This window comes from Drosophila subobscura, chromosome A (genome assembly GCF_008121235.1).
Source record: "Drosophila subobscura isolate 14011-0131.10 chromosome A, UCBerk_Dsub_1.0, whole genome shotgun sequence".
NCBI lineage: Eukaryota > Metazoa > Arthropoda > Insecta > Diptera > Drosophilidae > Drosophila > Drosophila subobscura.
Window position 1 is genome coordinate 14443670 of NC_048530.1, and position 18347 is coordinate 14462016.

The following is an 18347-nucleotide window of genomic DNA, read 5'->3' on the forward strand; positions in this document are numbered from 1 at the left end:
CAGAAATGACCGTCTTCATCGCGTGGGCGCCACTGTGCAAAGAGGTGACTGTCAAAATTTGACAAAAATAACAGGAGAGATTTGTTTTGTTGTTTTCTCCTTTATTTGTAGTCCGTCCAGGATGTGCCACGCCCCTCGTGATCGGCACAATGTCCTGGATCCTTTGCGACCAGTTCGGGTGCAAGGACATTAAGGATAATGCCATTTTCACGTTGTTTTTCTTTTAATCTCTACAAGGCTATAGCTCAGCTGTTTCCTGTCGAAAAGGACATGTCACGCCTCCTCGGGATCGGGAAAATGTCCCGGATCACTTCGGGTGCTAGGACATTAAGGATAATGCCATTTGAATATTGTTTTTCTATATAATTCCCTTCAACGCTATAACTCGGCTGTTTCCTGTCGGATCAGGACATGGCTTGCCTCCTGGCGAAGGTACGAGTCTCCTGTATCGCTTGAGTCCATCAAGGACCACAAGGACTGCAGGATATGGCTGTCCTACGCTATTTTGAAATTGGGAACTTTTCAGCCTGAAAGTATGCTATACTTTTGAGAACAAAAGCAGCCCCCAAAAGATACTTCAGTTTATTGGCCTCTGCCCCTGACACGTCTCTGCCGCTGCCTCTGCCGCGACTCTGCCCTGACTCTGCAGTGTGTGTTTCTAGGGGAGGGTGGCGAGCTAAAGGAGCGTGTTGGCGTGAGTAGTGTTGTTGATGTAGATGACAGATGAAGAAAAAATGTAAAATTTGACAAATAACCGCTAAGTTGCAGATGTAGTACTGAGTGGCGGGTATAAAAGTTGTGACGCGTAAGAAGCGTCTCACACGTCCCTTCTCGTTTTTTATTATTTTTTTTTTTATTATTTTGTGTTGCACAATAAGGAATATGAAGTTGCATTTCTTAAGACAAAGGCTAAACCGTATGCAAATATGGGATATACTCGTATAAATATATTTATTTATGTACAATATTGTGTATGGTAGAGGAAAGGGGAGTTCCTCTCCTCTGGAGTTATTGTTGGTATGCCATAAGAATGAATATACAACTGCATTATGCCATATATCATATTCGTGATAGTATCATGGTTGAGGCGAGGCCTTTTAGATTGATTTTTACTTAATATTTAGCTGGATAGATCTTCCGATACGTTTCGCTCGCTCTCTCTCTGTCTCTTTCGAGCAGAGTCTTACATGTAGATAAATGTATGTATGTGTGTATGTGTGTGTACGAGCATATGGAGTAGTGTGGGATAATGCCTCGTATGCCGCAATGGAACTTAAAGACTACAATTTCAACAGTTGCATTTTTGACACAAAAAAAAATTATTATACAATCTAATACATATAAACAAACATAGAGAATAGTTATACAACTGCAGAAAGTTTTGGAGGGGGGGAAAGGTAACAAAAGGGATTCACTGCATGCAAAATATTTACTAAGAATATCTCATGGGAAGTGTCGAAGTAGCAGCAGGAGAAGGAGACTGGCTCTGGCTCTGGCCCAAGAGCTAGTCCAGATAATCCATGGTCTTGATGAACTTCACCACCGAACCGAACAGCGTCCAATAGAACTCATTCTCGCCATCGAGCTTTCTGCCCAGAAAACAGCTAATGTACTCCACAGTGGACAGCAGGTAGGGCGGATTTGCCTGTAATTTAAATGATTATAATTTACTTATGATCCTGCTGGTGGAGGCTTTGTGTACGCACCATTATGACCACATAGATGAGCACGGGTAGCAGATCATCGGCAGCGGGCACACGACCGCAGGACATGCGCAGCAGGCTCATAATGCTGGAGATGCAGCTGATGGTCATAGCAAAATGGAGCGATTATTAAATAGTTTCATGAAAGGAAAGGATCTGCTCACTTGATGATGCACTGCAGCTTCTCGCGCGGCGTCTTGTAGGCGGCCATGTGACAGAGCTGCTGCTGGGCAAATGTCCAGGGCGCCTCGCCCAGATACTCCTGGGCAATGCACAGGGCCGGATGGGCGGGATGCACGAACCGCTGCAGCTTGCCAATGTGCGCCGAGAGGACTGTGTCGCGCGAGACATCGGCATCCTCGTTGGGGAACATCACCTGCTGGTACATGACATCCAAGAGCATGCGCTCAATGGCCTCCCTCGCGGCATCCACCTGCCAGTCGTCCAGCAGATCGGCGTCCGTTATCAGCTGCTGCAGCAGCTCATCGACAAACTCATCGACCAGCTCCGCCCGCTCGTCGCTGGCCCTCAGCTGGCCAAATTCGGTCTGGAACTGCTCCAGCTTGTCCTGCTGGCGGGCCCAGGCCAGATAGAGCCGCACAAGCGATTGCATGAGGCAGCGCTGACAGCTGCGCGCCTCACTCCTCAGTCGCACCTCCAGCTGCTCGAGCTGCTCGGAGCGCAGCAGCAGCTGCTGGCGATGCCGCATCAGGTACTGCAGATAGCTCTGCCTGCGCTGCAGGTCGTGCTGCAGCTCCACCAGCAGCTGGCCATGCTGCGGCCGCTCCAGCTGCTCGAGGCAGCGCAGCGCCTCGGCCACGTGCGAGATCTGCGGCAATCGCTGCAGGCTAACGCACTGCGCCAGCTGAATCTGCAAGTAGATCTGCAGCGGCGTGGTGGCGTCCAGCGGTCGCAGCGGCGTCGTCTGTCGAAAGTCCCCGCTATGCAGATCCGTCTTGGACAGCACCGTGCGCAGTTTCTGCTTCACGCTGCCAAATGCCACGCCTGGCAGTTGTCTGCCAATGGAAAAACTATGACATTTCATTGGAAATTGCAGTGACGCAGTGCACTTACCCTCCATTCACATGCTTAGACAGGTGCGCGGCAGCTGTGGCTGCTGCAGCTGCGGCTGCCCCATTGCCCGTTGAATCGGAATTGGTTGCCTCGCTGGAGCTGCTCACTTTGCGCCTGTACTTGGCCAGAATGTCCTCGCTGCTATCACAGTAGTGGGTGCCAAAGCTAACGCAGGCAGCGGCACTGGGGTCAAAGCTAACACTGCGCGATCCTCCCGGCTCTGCTGTGGGATTGGGATTCGATGGGGTGGCCGCAATGGCATTGCTCTTAGAGCTGCTCGAGGCGCCACGGCGATGCTTGAAGAAGCCCTGCTTCAGCTTATTGAAAATGCCAGCACTGTGATGTTCCCGATCTCTGTCCCGGTCCCGGTCCCGGTCGCGGTCGCGGTCGCGGTCCCTATCTCGATCTCTGTCCCTATCCCGCTCTCTGTCTCGTTCCCTGTCTCGTTCTCTGTCCCGCTCCCTTTCCCTGTCTCTATCCCGATGGTAGGGCTGCTGCTCCTTATCCGCACTGGCATCGAAGCTAATGCTCTTTGGTATGGCGCCTGTGGCCTTGCTCGGTGGCTTGGATGTGCCTCTGGCTGCTGCTACCACTCCCACTCCCACTCCCGTTCCGGCTCTGCTGCTGCTCTCGGCGGCAGCCGCTGACGCTCGCTCCTCCAGTTGCAGCTGCTGCTGGGTCTGGGCACACAGGAGCAGCTCCTGCTTGTCATCGTCCGTTTTGGGCAGCATCGAATTGAGCATGATCTCATGGTTCTCATAGTTGAGGCTCTGATGGCGTCGCATGCTGCCCGCCAGTATGCCATTGCGTCGCCCATCGATGCACTGCGAACGCTGCTCCATGGAGATGCGACGATGCTCGACGGATGAGCCCGACTGCTGCTGCTGCTGTTGCTGCTGCTGTTCCTCCTGGTTGAACATGTCCAGCAGCTGTTGGACGAGACCTGGCGGTTGCTCCTCCTCATCCTTGTCCTCGCTGCAGTCACTGAAATCGATGAGATCTCGATGCTGCTGCTCCTGCTGCTGTTTTTTCTTCTTCAAGCCCGACGTCTTGTGATGATGCTCACGATGATCCCGCTCCCGCTCGCGCTCTCGTTCCCTCTCTCGCTCGCGATGATGATGATGCTTGGCCAATGCCCGTGGCGGCGGTGGCGGCTCTTCCAGATTGAGACTCTGATTGCTGATGCTGCTCTCCGCGGAGGTCTGGCGACGCATGCACGAGGTGCCCATCAGCGGTGTCGTCTTCCGGCCAATGCCCTCGGCACCGCTGCACTTGTACTGCTGCTGGAAGCTGCTCTCCCCGCCCAGCACATGGTAGCTGGTCCGCACCGAGCTGCGGGCCAGCGAGGAGGCGCCGTGATACAAATGATGGGCATCCTCGTACGAATTCACAGCATCAAAGAACGCCGAATCCTCCTGGCTGCGTTCGCTGCCATTGCGCAGCCGTTCCCTATCCGGATCTGGCTCCCCATCGCCACTGCTGCCCGGCGTCTGCTCGTCCTCATCCTCATCGTCATCGACGCCTAAGCCACCGCCAGGGGCCTCTGGCACGCCGACGCCCCGTTCCCCCTGCAGATTGACGGCAATGTCCGATTTGGCCGTGATGCTGGCATTGTCGTCCGTGTCGATTTCGGCCAACTTCTCCGAGTCGCTGGCCAGCACATCGGTGCTCCAGTTGCTCTCCGAGCGCTGATCGGAGGCATCCATGTGGGGTCCCGAGATGACGCCAGCGCCCGCACGGGCCAGAGCCTCCACCACGAAATTATTGTCACCCGGCAGGACGACAGCGGAGGGGATGAGCGGCGTGGAGAAGTTACGATCGCGATCTCGGTCTCCGCGTTCGCCACCCCGTTCGCTGCCCGTGGCATCGAGCGTGTTCTCCGAGTCGCTGGCCAGCACATCCGTCGACCAGGTGTCCGAAATGATGCTCACATTCTCGTCGCCCTCGAACTTCTTCAGCTCAAACTTGCAGAACTTATCCTCGATGTCGGAGCGTGCCTTGGAGAGGAGCATCTTCTGCATTTGCGGATTGGCGGCACGCACATGATGGCCATGATGGTGGGCCATGTCACCGCCACCGCCATCGCCGTCCGTCACTTGGGACGAGGGCGTGTCCCGGCCACTGATGTTCGGTGTGCCCCGGCCGGAGACATTCGCCGACACCATGTCCGAGAGATTGTCCTCGTTCTCGTGTACATCGCGCTCCTGCTGCTCCTCGAGATCCAGCGAACTGGCCACCGAATGCGCCGCCTCACTGATCGCCTCCAGGTTATCCGAATTGCCAATGGAGGCATCATCCTGCGGCCGTCGCATTGCCTCCAGGCTGCTCACATCGTCGTTGTTCGAGGAGGGTGCCACCACGCCAGCGGTGCCGCATGCCACAGCGGGCAGCAGATTGCTGCCATCCTGCCCAATGCAATTCATCTTGAGCACCTCCTCCTCGGTGAGCGGCTTCAGCTTGCTCTTCGCTGAGGCATTATAGATGCTGAACATGAGCACAGGCTCATCCGGGTGGCCACACTGCTGATCGTTTGTACCAGCAAGGGCAGGGGCAGGGGCAAGGGCAGGTGCAGGTGCAGGTGCAACGGCAGCAGCGATGGCAGCCACTGGAGCACCGCAGGAACTAAGACTCGTATTGCTGCCGCTGTGGCTGGAGCACTGCTCGACATCTCCATTCGAGGCAGCGGAGACATTGGAGCCATTCGCCTGGCCATTGGCCAGTGGCACCGGCTCGACGGGCGGCACACTTTTGTTGCTGTTGCTGTTGCTATTGCTGAAGCTCATGCTGTTGGCCAGCTTCTTTTTGGCCTTGCCCAAGCGCATTAGACTTTTGTTGTTGCTGCTCTTCTTGTTGCTGCTGCTGCTGCTGGCGTTCTGCTGCTTCTCCGGACTGTCAGACACTTCCGACTGGGTCGGCTGCTGCTGCTGCTTGGGTATCCTGTCCAAGATGCGCTGCAAGCGCAGCCTCTCCTCCGCCGAGACATCGTATTCATCGCGCGACGTCAACAGTCGAAAGAACTCGACAAACTGCGCGAGTTCTCGCTGATTGATGGCCAGCTGGGAGCGCTCAAAGTCCGTTTGCTGTGGCAGTATGGCCACCACATCCTCACCCGTTTCGCCGAGCATGAGAAGCTCCATGAGCTGGACCAGCTCGCTGCCCTCGTCGTTGAGCGCCAGCCGCTGCAGCAGCTGGACAATCTGATTGAGATTGTGACGCATCCGCTCGCTGACATTCACATCGATGATGCCCACCAGATCGGCGCTGACGATGGCCGGGGAGATGAAGTGCGTGAATACGAGATCCGTGAGCAGCTGCCGGATCTCCTGCTCCTCGTGGCGATGCGTTTGACGCAGCTGCTGGCTGAGCGTTTGCAGCAGCCAGCGCAGGGAGCTGGGAAACAGAGCCCAGCTCTGCTGTAGACTCTTCACAAACACCTGGGCGTGGGTGTGCAGCTTGCCGAGCGTCTCTGCATGGAAGCGTGCCACATTCCGCTGATACTCCTCGCTGTGCCCGTCCCCTGTCGCTGTGCCCTCTTGGCTCGCCGGTCCGAAGCGCCTTTCGCGCTCCTTCTGGCTAAAGCTCTGCATCAGCTTGTGTGGATCGAGGTCCAGCCAGATGTCGTGCTCGCTGAGGACTCCCATCAGGGGCGCATGCAGGGCGGCAGTGAGAAATATTCTGGCCGAAAAGAGACTCTCCACCAGCCGCTGATAGAGGCGGGCAAAGGAGCTGCTGTTGGTGCGGAGCAGACGGCGGGGCTGCTCGCTGCCCAGCAGCTGAATCTCAATCAGTTCACGCAGCAGCTTCAGCAGCAGTTCCACATCCTTCGTGTTGATGGCATTCCCGTACAGGCCCGTCGCTATCGTATTGATTATCTGCCCCAATTGGCCGCTCGACAGCAGCGACAGCCGATCCGCGGTGGCCAGCGACAGAGCCAACAAGTATGGCGTATTATAGAGATAATTGAAGAGATCCTCGTAGGCGAGGGCGTGCTCATAGGGCAGCACCTGCTTGGCGTCCATAAACTGTGCACTGTCATAGGCGCTCGCTCGTCTGCAGCTCAGCAGAGGATCATGGTCGTTCCGGGCCAGCAGCAGCTCGTTCAGTATCTGCCTCTGCTGGGCACACACAAAGGCCAACTGCAACCAAAAAGAGAACATGAGAAATACAAATATTTGTGTAATTTTTGAGGGCTAATATTTACCTTTGTTATGGTGCCGGCATTGGTCTCTAGAGCGCCCGTCAGCTGGCCAAAGGTCGTCTGCTCTTGCTGGATGAAGAGCTGCTCCTGGCGTAGGGTGCGCGCCAGGTCCATGATCTCCAGCAGATTCCCCGCTGCAGTGGGCTCCATAATGGATGAAGAGCTTCTGCAAGATGGATTGGCATTAATGAGCATTGAAATTAGACAAAATACAACGAAATAAATTAAGCATTCTCCTTAGGCACATTCGCTTGAAGGTCTCCCCACTGCTTTGGAAACACTTTTAATGGAAATTCAATTTCCAATTCAAATCCAAATCAACCAATTTCGTCGGAAATACAATGATTTTGTACTGAACTTGCAGCTTAAATGTAATTTTGATTCGATTTGCAACAATTTATCATCAAATTTTGTTCCGTTCCGCCCACATTCCCAATACCCATTACCGGCTACCCCACGCTCTGTCGTTCGGTGTCCGGCCCGTCACTTGCCCGTACGTAATGCGCATTTCCGTGATTTAAATGGCTTTGCATTATTCATTGTTCATTGCAACGTGTGGAACGGTCGTCTGGCATTTCTCATGCCATTTGTTTCGGTTTTAAGAAAATGGAATGGAATGGAATGATTAACAGTTAAAATCACAGTTGCTGTTATGCCACTCTTAGAGCGTTATATTTGATGGAGCCATAAGCATCTCTCTGTTCTGCTCTAATGATCGTTCAGTCACGCGCACATCTCTAATTGATTGCGAGAGAGAGAGAGAGAGATCTAGCTAATCAATGGAAGTGGGAGCGAGAAATGAAGTCTCTCTGCGAGTGTATGCATATGTGTATATGCATGTGTGTATATGTAGCACTTATGGATTTTGTGGTTACATGAACAATGCCAAACGCTTGCCAATCTCCGCTTCAGCTACAGTTACAGCTACAGATTAGGCCTTGATCAAGGCCAGATAGATTCTCTGGCCTGGCATGCCCTGCCAGGCCGTACCCAGACAGATGATAACGACCCGTCGCTTTCCATTGTCATGCCTGGAGATGGAGTCACAAATATTTGCGCATCAATTACGGCCACTATTTGTTACTCGTGAATGAGCCATGGGGGTGTGGTGTGCCAGCCAGGCCATGGCCCATGGATCGATCATGATCTGCTTACTTTCTACCCAAGGGTTTATGGAGCTAAGCCGCCTATGATTTAATGATCCAACCACTCGGCTGGAGAGCTCAAGGCCAGGATTGCCAGCGGCAGTATGGAAGCGTTGTTCGGGACGACCAGGATAGCTGTCCTTGAGTGGTTCTGCTCACGACTTTTGCTTTGTTGTATGGGAAATGGGAAATTGTTTTTATCTTATCGTTAACTGGGCGAAAGTCTTAGAAGGCGTTTTAGATAAACAATGGTGGGTCATGTCATACGACGAAGTGCCCGATACGGGTAGTGCGGTTCAGTTGGTGACTGGGATTCTATAAGCGTTGTATGTACATGCATGCCACAACCATAATGTAATGCTCCCCCCTGTCGTTGATGCAGCCAGCAGAAGCAGAAGCAGCCGCAGCAAACACACACAAACACATCAAAGTCAAAAGTGAAACAAAACCTAATTTGTGCGGGGGCTCTCACATTGCAGCAGTGGGAGGCGTTTCAATGTGTCGCCAAAGCTGAAATGGGGGGTGGACTCTCGCGCTCCCTCACTGCTGTGCGTGTGCATGTGTGTGTGTGAGCATTAATAATTTAAGTAGTTTGTGTGCCATGATGTACGAACGGAGTGGAAAGAGCCTGTGAATTGGCCATAGGTGCGCATCCCCAAGGGTGTGTGGAATGCGCGGACTTCCTCAGCGGCTGGCTGCTGTTGCTGCAGGACTTACGTTTCGGGTGGGGGCTGCTGTCTGTCGTCTGCTTGTCCTATGTGTGCGCCTGCGGCAGCGCGAGTGCCTGCTTGCGTGGGGAGGGCGGCAGACTAGCGGGTAGCCACCGTTTAGCGTATTGCTTGGATATGGACGCCTGGGATTGCGATTTCCACACGCACGCCTTTTGTTTAAATGATTACGTCCATTTTCTCGCCTCATAATTTGGTTTGTCTGGCAACATGTTGCTCGGTCTAGAAAACAGAAACAGGAGGTAATGGAGGAAACGAGAAGATTTCACACAACATACTTTAGCTAGCAATTGGAGATTTGATGGCTTTTCCACGTTCGACTTGAATTGTTGTTTCACTTTAATTAACACCAGTTTGGCTTAGGCGAATAAAAACACAAACAATTAATGTTTTTTTTGGCTTTGGACTTGAGTACAGTGTGGCCGCGGTTTTATTGATCAAATATACCGTTTGACCCTCATAAATATACTGTTTCATTTTCTAAATAAACCGTAAATGTACCGATGCAAATATTTTTTTTTAATTTTACATTCTCAAAGGCCCTAAAACTACAATTTTATCCCTTCAATGAATACATTTTCTACAGAAAGGACTTCCTTTATTGAATTATTTATAAAACAAGGTTTCAAGCTCGACAAAAATCTGGTAACTACACGCTAAGTACAAGTTTTCTACATACTAACAACATATTTATGGAATGCTCTCTATAAAAAGTTACGCTAGAAATTCAAAGGATCTGCAAATAGTGCTACCATTGCAAAGCCCATAAGTTTTATTATTGTTCCAGCAAACGAGAATTTTGTTAACAAATTAAGACGAGAGCAAAACGTTGCGTTTTAAGCCAGCTCTGACAGTTTCGAATTTTGTTTGAAAAGAATGAATTGTCCAGCCACTAGCGTTGGGTCATCATCGAGTCATCGGGTCATCATCGGGTCGCGGGACATTAACAGTTCTTGCGCTTCGCAGCTTTTCTTTTCGGCTGAGGCTTTTTGGCAGAGCGCTTGGCCTTAGCCTTGGCCTTGGGCATAGGCACGCACTTCTTGGCGGCAGCAGACTTGCGTCGCCTGCGTTTGGCGCAAGACGACTTGGCCCGCTTGGGCTTGGCCTTGCTACGTGTGCCTTTACGCTTGCGCTTAGAGGCGGCGCGCTTCCTGGGTGTCTTCGAGCAACCAGCTCCTGCCATTGTATCTAGCTCCGGCTGTAGACAGCAAAAGAGACAGGCGGCTGCACTAGTTGACCGGTAAACCAAGACGCAAAGAGAACTCACCTCACGCCACCGTTGCGACGCCAAACTCAGCACACGCCTTCCTCGGCGATCGGCGCCAAACCATCTTCTTATATTGGGCACACGAAACCCACATCCCACTCTCACTCCACTAGACTCGCTGGCACTGTTCGACATATTTAAGCAAAAAATAATTGAATTCAAAAAAAATTCTGGAAACTTATATTTCGGTAAAATTAAAAAAAAATCTATGTTTCCCGTTCGGGGTCTAGAAATAAACTGAACTAAGGCTTGGCATTTGCCTACAAGTCGACAATATTTGGAGTCGGAGCCTACTGATGTCCTAGCTCCTGTTAGTTTTGTGTGCTCCAGTGCTGTTCGTTTCTGTGGAATTGTTCCTGAGATTCACTTTCACAGTCAGCTTTGACACAAATGTCAGCACAAAAAAACAAAAATCCTCCGGTTTTTGTCTGGCTAGAAGATGCACTCGAAGAGGGGTTCAACATGAGTTCCCATCTCGTTGGCCATTTGACTCCCCTTGAAAACCTTTTATGCCTTTTATGCACTTGCACTTGCAATGCAAAATGTATGAACTTTCATATGATTTTTGTTTTTGCGGCTATGTGCTGAGGATATATCCGATATATAAGGCCACAGTTGAATGTTTTTGCCGCAGTGTTACAGTCGCCCTTTTAAAGGCTTTTTATTCATTGGCTTGAATGCCCAGCAGAACCAACTTAAGTTGTTTTGTAATTGTAAAACTAAAAACCGCCATTTAATAATGATTGGAGGGCTACTTGAAGAGCAGCGGCAGCCTGCAGTGAGGCTCCGTCTCACTGGGGTTGTCCGAGTAGAGGGACATGGTCTTGGCGCTGAGATCGAAAATGCCAACGGCAATGGTCTTGACCACCTCATCACAGCTGCCATTCTCCCGCCACACGCAATACTCGCCGCCGGAGACGTCGCCCAGCATGTGACGGACATCCTGTTCGCTCATTGGCGGCTTGTAGGTGCCAAAGGTCTGCATGCGCGATACGCTGGAGTCGACCATCAGAGCGTTGGCCTGGTCCTGGTGTATGCGATCGAATCTGAAAGGGGATCGCATCAGAATGGGTACCAACTGGTGCTGGTCTTACTCACTGATTCACATGGAAGTTATGCTCGCCCAAGGGTATCTCCTTGATGTTCAAGAGCGACTCATTCTTACGCTCTGGCGATGGCGCCATCTCCACATTGTAGAACATCTGCCGCGGATCGCTGCAAAATCGCAAGGAGAAACAATAGACTGTAGACTGTGGACTGTGGACTGCAACATGGCTACTGATCCATGGATACTCACGCCAAGAAGGTAAAGTTAATGGAGCAGGCATCGGCTGCACCCACACCGGCGTCCCTGAGCACCCTGAAGGCATCGTCCACATTGCTGGTGGCCAGCAGAGCACGTGTCAAAAAATGTCTCGCTAAAGCAAAAAGCAAAAAGATGATTAGGAAATAATTTAGAAGGAGTAGGAGTGCACGCACGTGTCTTGCCACTGCGCAACAGCTCCGCACTGATTGTATTGATGCTGAAGACCAGTCCGTGATGATTCTGGTTCATGGTATAGCCGGGCAGATGGCCCGCATAGCAGAGGGACATAAAGTGCTCCTCCTTGACATTATATTTGCCCTGCGGCTTGTCGCTGATGATGTGCGCCACAACAAAATAATAATGATTGAGTGCCTCCGTGAGGGCATCCTCCGTGTGACCCAACAGTCGCTATAGCGGACACGCACATAGACGATATTAATGCCATATTCGAGAGGGTTATTCTAGATAGCAGTGGGATAGGAGTAACCTACGCAATTCTTTTGGTTGACAATAATTGTGGAGCAGCCCGTGGGTTGGTTCTTGCTGCGCGGCTGTAACTTCAAGGCCTGTGGCAAGATGTCATCCAAATGCAGCAGAAACAGCTACAAAATAAATGAAGGAAGTCCGTTTACTACTTTAAAGTCACAATTTCTATTGTTATTTATAATTTATTTATAATTATTGCTGGCAGAGGTACAGCTGTTTGTGTCCCACAAATAATAACCTAGAATCTATGTAGGATTTTTCGGCTAGCCTTACTTTCTGGTTTTCATTTCAATTATCTGATGGCATGGCAATGAAGGACGGTTCAGGTTTTAAAGCCCCACACCTGCAGCTTGTTATCGATCCAATTCCATGCTAATTAACAATAAACTGCAATTGAAACGGACTGGCCACACATACACACTTATGTACATATGTATGTATGTATGTACATTTGTATGCACTCATAATGCTGCTAATTTGAATTATTAATTGTGGCCCGGTGTCAGTAGTTGCCCCGAACACAGCCCCATCCCCACATCCCCCCGGCACTGCAACTGTACAGCAGCTAAACGCAATGGAGCTGCTGTACATCTGGTTGGATGGATAGATGCTTAGATGTTCACAGTTGCGGCCAGGGTCAGCGCGATTTTTGCGTGCAATTAATTGGCCCCCAACAAGCTGTACGAATGCTGCACAAAAATAAAACAAATTATAACACATTATCGAGACACAAGACAGCTGCGCACTGCACTGCCACTTCTGCATTTGCTGCCAAGCTGCCATGCTAATGAGAGTGTGCTGTGCCCAATCCCCCGATCCACAATCCGCAATACCCAATTCCAATGTCAAATGTTGGCCATGCCAAATGAAGCCAAACAAGGGTTAAGTTCGAATCTGATGTGTCGACTGCTGCAGGCTTCTCTTCGCTTGCCGCTTGTGTGTGGCTCTGCCGTGCCCCACAAATTGGCTTAACCAAGAAGGAGAGTTTAAATAGCTTAGACTGCAGCATAACGCAGCTGATCATACCCTACCCACGCACTTCCATGTGGGAGACAAGCAATCACTTTTATAATTCTGCAAAATTTTAATGGGAACTGCGAACAATAAACCAATATGAACCGAATCACGTCGAGTATCAGTCATAAAAATACCTTGCCCTATCAGGGATAATTTCTAAACAAAAGCAAAAATAATGAGGACAACAAAAATGTAATAAAAATACACTCTCGTATGTACTCCCATTAAGCTGCTTTAATACGATGCTTTGGCTGCACATGGAGCTTTCATGTACATATTGTATGTATGCATGTACATATGTGTGTGCGGGTGGCTGCATTTTGCATGCAGCTGTGATCAGCCAGTGAGCAGAAAGCTCAAAGCTCAAAGCACATCATGGCTCTCAACGCATCAACGCGCATTCTCTTGTCGGGGCTTATCTTTCACCTACAACTGTGAATACAACAGCAACCTTCTCGATAATAACAACCACAAGAGAGAGAATCCAGCAGCTTTTGTATGTATGTAATTTCATCATGGATTGAAATAGTCGTAATTTCGACCCAATTACTTCACCAGAAACCTGATTAAAAATAGTTCTAGTTGCGCGTAAATCTCTAGACTATAAATTAATAATTATCAGTTTTATAAGTGCATAAATTAAGAAACAAGTTAGTTGTTATTGTTTGTTTATTTTTTTGTACATATGGCAGGCTGCGTAGATATACATAGTGTAAATATAGTTTGCATTTCGTGGAAGTTTTAGAGTGCATAACCCACTCGCGGCAGGGTATGAAGATAGCCTGTCTATCAATCGCAAACGCAGCAGCAGATGGAGGCCACAAATCGGAACTAGTTCAATGTCTATGACACTCTGCATGCGGCATGCGGCACGCGGCACTATGAACGCGGCGAACGGTGCTGTTTGTGCACAGTGAACGCCAGCTAAGTGTAAAAGATTCCCCAAGCCAAGCAATTAAATGAAGCAGAAGCCATTTGCCATTGTTGAACTGCACGTGGCGGGTGAATCCGCATTGATTACAATACAATTAGAGGCTTAAACTAAACTAAACATCGGCTAATTGCATTGTTCGAGTTGCTAACAATATAAAGGTATGGCAGGTGTGTCAGCGGATGCCCTTTTAGCCAATTAACACTGTACAGAGCGGCAGAGACTGCACTCGGGTGTTGTTGTCATTGGATACCCCTCCCCCCTTAGCAGACACGCAATGTCCCACAGAGATTATTCGATTGCACGACCAACAGCGCAGCGGCGACTTTGACTTGGAGTTTAGGTTCTTGGTGGGGGCCTTAGCTTTACCGTTAGAACCTCTCCCACACTTGGGCAGCCTTGCAGTGCGGATTATTAGCGTTAAATTACAATATTTAAGCCAAAAGCCAAGACACCACCCGACAATTGTATTCGTTTTAATGAGCATTTAATTGTGCAGCTACTAGCTACTTTGATAGATAATGCCAATGCTGGTCATTGGTCGTTGGTCGCTGGTCGCTGGTCGTTTACAATTTTACAGTTTGAGTGCTAATTAGTTACCCCCTGCCCCCTGCCCCTACCCACACACACAACCCTGACTAATTGGATTGGGGTTATTTCTGTCTTACCTTATGGAATTCCACCTCCGCACCATCGGCAACGCCCTCCAGCTCTCGTATATACTGGGGGAAACTATCCTTCACCGACTCCAGGGTCTCGTTATAGATTTGCTCTGAAATGAATCAAATCACCATTCGATCAGCCACTCGATCACATATTTGGTATTTGGCATACGAATGAGTGTACTTACTGCCTTTTGGGGTCTGATAGAGGGGCAAGTAGGTCTCGATCAGTGTCTTCGATAAGAGCAAAAAGTTCTTAATCATCGAGCCAAACGTGCGGCCCTGTAAAGCAATTAAATGTACATACAAAAATATGTATATTTCCATTATAATTAAATGATTAAATGCTTTCTAATTTCGTAACAAAACAAAATAAAGGCACGCCCCCCCCATGGAGATTTATTTGCAAGTCCGTTTTTGTGTGTTTAATAGAGGGGAAAAAAGGCAAAATATAATCGATCACGACCGATCGATCGGCAGTGTAAAGAAAACAAACAAACAAATGAAAAAAGAAAGAACATGAATAATGAATGGGTGTCGGTGTTGGGGGGTTGGAGCATGGGGGGAGGGGAGCTTGGGGGAGATTGTCTCTGCCTTTTGGGTGGGCAACAGAGACGGACACGAATGCGGACCACTTCGCAGATAACTCCATGCCATGCAAATGGGATCGCAGCTTACAGTCAGCAAGGTTGCTGGCCAGGAGAGCCACACGACAATGCAAATCACGAATCTGCATTAGCATTAAGCAAGCGAAAATGTCTGTGACTGAGGCATGTCTCCCGGAGACATGAATGTAGGTCGTTTTTGTTCTAGTCTGTGCTGTCTGGAATATGTAAATACATATACATGTACGAGTAGCTGCAGTAAAGATAACCCAACCACAGAACAGACAGATAAAGTTTTATTAGCACTCGTTGACTGTTGCGGTTTTGCTCTGTCCTTGAGCCAAAAAAATATTGCGAACTCTTTATCCTGGTTGAATTTTTGATTCAAACTTTATAAATGAAATATAAAGCACGAACAGGATATTATTTTGTTTACTTTCCGCTGGCTGTAGCTTAGAAATGAAATGGGGGAATTTCTGGTGCGAAAATATCAATAAAATGTTGCACCTAGCTGAGCACTCAAATGATAGAGGCACAAATGGCACATGGGAGAAATCTTATCTTAGACATGGGCTCTTGCTCAACTATTGCATGCAGGTCAGAGCAATCTTGACTGGGTATACGGATGGCTGGAGTGCGGCCATTAAGCCATTAATCAAAGTGCAATATGCTCTACTTATGCCACTAATACTCATACTTATCGTACAATAATAACCAAAATGAAGTCTTCTTTGCGACACAATAAACTAGATTAGAACTCATTAAAAGCCAATAAAAGCCACAAGGAATTGCCATTTAAAATTCTGTTGGCGTGACCAACGTGGAGTAGGGACTTGTGGTGGGTAGGGACTTGCCCCTCGCAAAAGGTCACGAAACTTACCATATCGAAGCCAACCTCATAGTGGGTGCCGCGTGTGTAGAGCACGGGCACCGCCTGGCGACGTGGTAGAATCTTTCCGGAGGACATTGCACTGATTGGAGCAAGTGGAGCAGCGACCGCGAGTCTTGATTACAATTCTTTGGTTTGTTTGCCTCTGAAAATGTTATCGCCGCTGCTTGGTATTGATTTGGGTTGAGTTGTGGGTATCCCGGGTACGTTTTCGCGTATCACAAAAGAAAAACAATAAAATTTACACTCAAAAAAAAAGCAAACAACAAAATGAACTATTTCAGATATAACGAGCGGCTGTGTTCTTTGATTAATTGCACAGCGAATGTGGAGATTCTGAGGCTAATCTGTGTGTGGACTCTATGCGGATTGGGCCAGCTTGGGCTTTGTTCTAAAGCGCTTGAAGGCAGAATTCAAACTGATTTTGGTTTGTTTTGGCGCCGTTGTCCCAGGCCGGGTGGGCCAAGCATTACCGATAGCAGCAGCAACAGCAGCAGCAGCAGGCAGCAGGCAGCAGCAGCAGACGAAGGCGTCGAGCGTTGAGCGTCGGCGCTGCGGCCGAAGCACTTACTCTTGACAATATCAATCCAACCGACTGACTCTGATGACGCGGCAACAACGATGACGAGACACACAAACAGACTGCTGCTGCGACTGCTCTGCTGTAGCTGTTGCTGGCCAAAAGCAGCAGAGAAGCAGCGCGCTGACGTCAGCGTTGGCACGCACCACCCACCGCCCAGCTGAGCGTTCGCTCTCCTTTTAGCTGCTTTCAACAAAAAGGTGTGCGAAGAATTATACGAGGAGCAGTGGCTTAATAGGTGGAGGGCAATCAGCTTTGATCTCTGTTGCCACTCTGTTGGGATCGATCAAAATGAGCAGGCAAAAGGATCTGTACTTAATGTCACTGCTATTCCACGTTAGCTGTCTTCAAAGAGTGGATTATGCGCTCGGGTTCTACTTATCGTAGACTTGTACGTAGTACCTGCCGCTCTCTTAAGTCAATTAGAGGGCTAATAGGCTTTGCAATTGAATGCCGGAATGTCATTCTGATATGTACATATGTACATAGGTAGCCCTTTGAGCCCTTTGCTTTTGTGGATACGTATACGTAATACTCGTACCCCCCATGACCATGAATAGCATACATAAACTCTCGTTTTATTACATTTATTTTCACTGCTACCACATTTCTTTTTTTCTTGTCTTATTTTCGTGCTTTGTCTCATTTAAATGGGTTCGATTTTTGCATGAACGTCAACCGCATTCCCCAGTGTCAAAGTCATGCCTCCCCCCCATGGTAAGCCCTCCCCTCTGCGATGCTATGGTAAGTTTCCATACTTTGCCTGAAAAGCGTGAGAGTTTCATATTTAATTGATGGGTAAACTTCCCAGGAAGATCTCAAATTATTGATTAGTTTTCGGGGCATGTTTTACAATTTTCACAGCAAAAAATGAAACGCGAATAAATTACAATTACAATTCAATCAGATATGTTTCCATAGAGAAAATAAAAATGAGATGCATTTGAAGTATATTTTGTGCTATAATTATTTGTTTGTTTTGTTTTTGTTTTTGTTTTGTTTATTTGCTTGTTTTTACTATACATATGTATAGAGAGCTTTCCTGACGATGATGATGATGACGCGATAATGATAATTCATGATAATAATGCAGCAGCGCAACTTTCTCAGTGTTGCCCCCTATTAGCATCACAATTAAATGTTTATTAATTTCACACAAAACAAAAACTGAAAAAAACATTCAAAAGTAAATCACAAACAATCCAAATATTATATAAGTGAGAATGCGGGATTAAAGGGATTGGGTACGCAGGGGATATACATATGTACATATGTATGTATGTACACATGTGACAATTTCTCAACTGCAATTTGCTCTCAATGATCGAAGCAGAATACAGTCGTCGGTGCGTTGGCTTGTCGCTCATCTTTGGAGCGGATCGATGAGGATGAGGCCATAAGAAGTCGCTTTCATTATTGAATTTGTGGTCTGAACTTTCGTTACGATTTTTATTTGGCTCGCGGCTAGAAAAATATGCGCCGCATTTCAATGATAATGAAAACAAAAGTTAAAACAAAACAACAGAAACAACAAAAACAACCGCTAGCTGGCCAAACGTCGCGTCGGCGCCAAAGAGAGTGAGAGTGGCTGAGAGAGTGGAAGAGAGTAGCCGAAGCAGCGTTGCGGTGCGGTGCGTCGACTGTCAAACGGTGGTTACCAGAAAATGACATTTTACAGTTGCTTTTACACACACACTCTCCTCTCTCTGTCACTCGCAAGCGCAGAGAGCATGTGCACTTTTAGCTGCAGCTGGGC

General features: G+C 48.8%; 3 protein-coding genes across 4 annotated transcripts; all 3 read right to left on the minus strand.

The window, feature by feature from the left end:
• Positions 1-1112: 1112 nt before the first annotated feature.
• On the minus strand, positions 1113-9284 carry LOC117903290 (receptor-mediated endocytosis protein 6 homolog). Of its 2 annotated transcripts, XM_034815218.1 has the most exons (7): positions 9127-9284; positions 8838-9070; positions 6979-7141; positions 2778-6913; positions 1868-2719; positions 1707-1803; positions 1113-1645 (listed from the first exon to the last, which is right to left on the minus strand). In XM_034815218.1, exons 3-7 carry the CDS (start codon positions 7123-7125, stop codon positions 1505-1507), a joined length of 5373 nt encoding a protein of 1790 aa, XP_034671109.1. In that variant the 5' UTR covers positions 7126-7141; positions 8838-9070; positions 9127-9284; the 3' UTR covers positions 1113-1504. The 2 variants fall into 2 exon arrangements, with proteins under 2 accessions (XP_034671109.1, XP_034671111.1); XM_034815220.1 differs by lacking the exon at positions 9127-9284 and having other exon boundaries at positions 6979-7138; positions 8834-8839.
• A 507-nt stretch (positions 9285-9791) lies between these two features.
• On the minus strand, positions 9792-10359 carry LOC117895749 (histone H1-II-like). The gene is made up of 2 exons (XM_034803623.1): positions 10116-10359; positions 9792-10046 (listed from the first exon to the last, which is right to left on the minus strand). The coding sequence occupies exons 1-2, from the start codon at positions 10248-10250 to the stop codon at positions 9792-9794; spliced, it is 390 nt and encodes a 129-aa protein (XP_034659514.1). The 5' UTR covers positions 10251-10359.
• A 376-nt stretch (positions 10360-10735) lies between these two features.
• LOC117903296 lies at positions 10736-16405 on the minus strand. The gene is made up of 8 exons (XM_034815225.1): positions 16003-16405; positions 14706-14799; positions 14524-14627; positions 11913-12023; positions 11595-11829; positions 11413-11533; positions 11214-11330; positions 10736-11161 (listed from the first exon to the last, which is right to left on the minus strand). Exons 1-8 carry the CDS (start codon positions 16087-16089, stop codon positions 10867-10869), a joined length of 1164 nt encoding a protein of 387 aa, XP_034671116.1. The 5' UTR covers positions 16090-16405; the 3' UTR covers positions 10736-10866.
• Positions 16406-18347: the final 1942 nt, after the last annotated feature.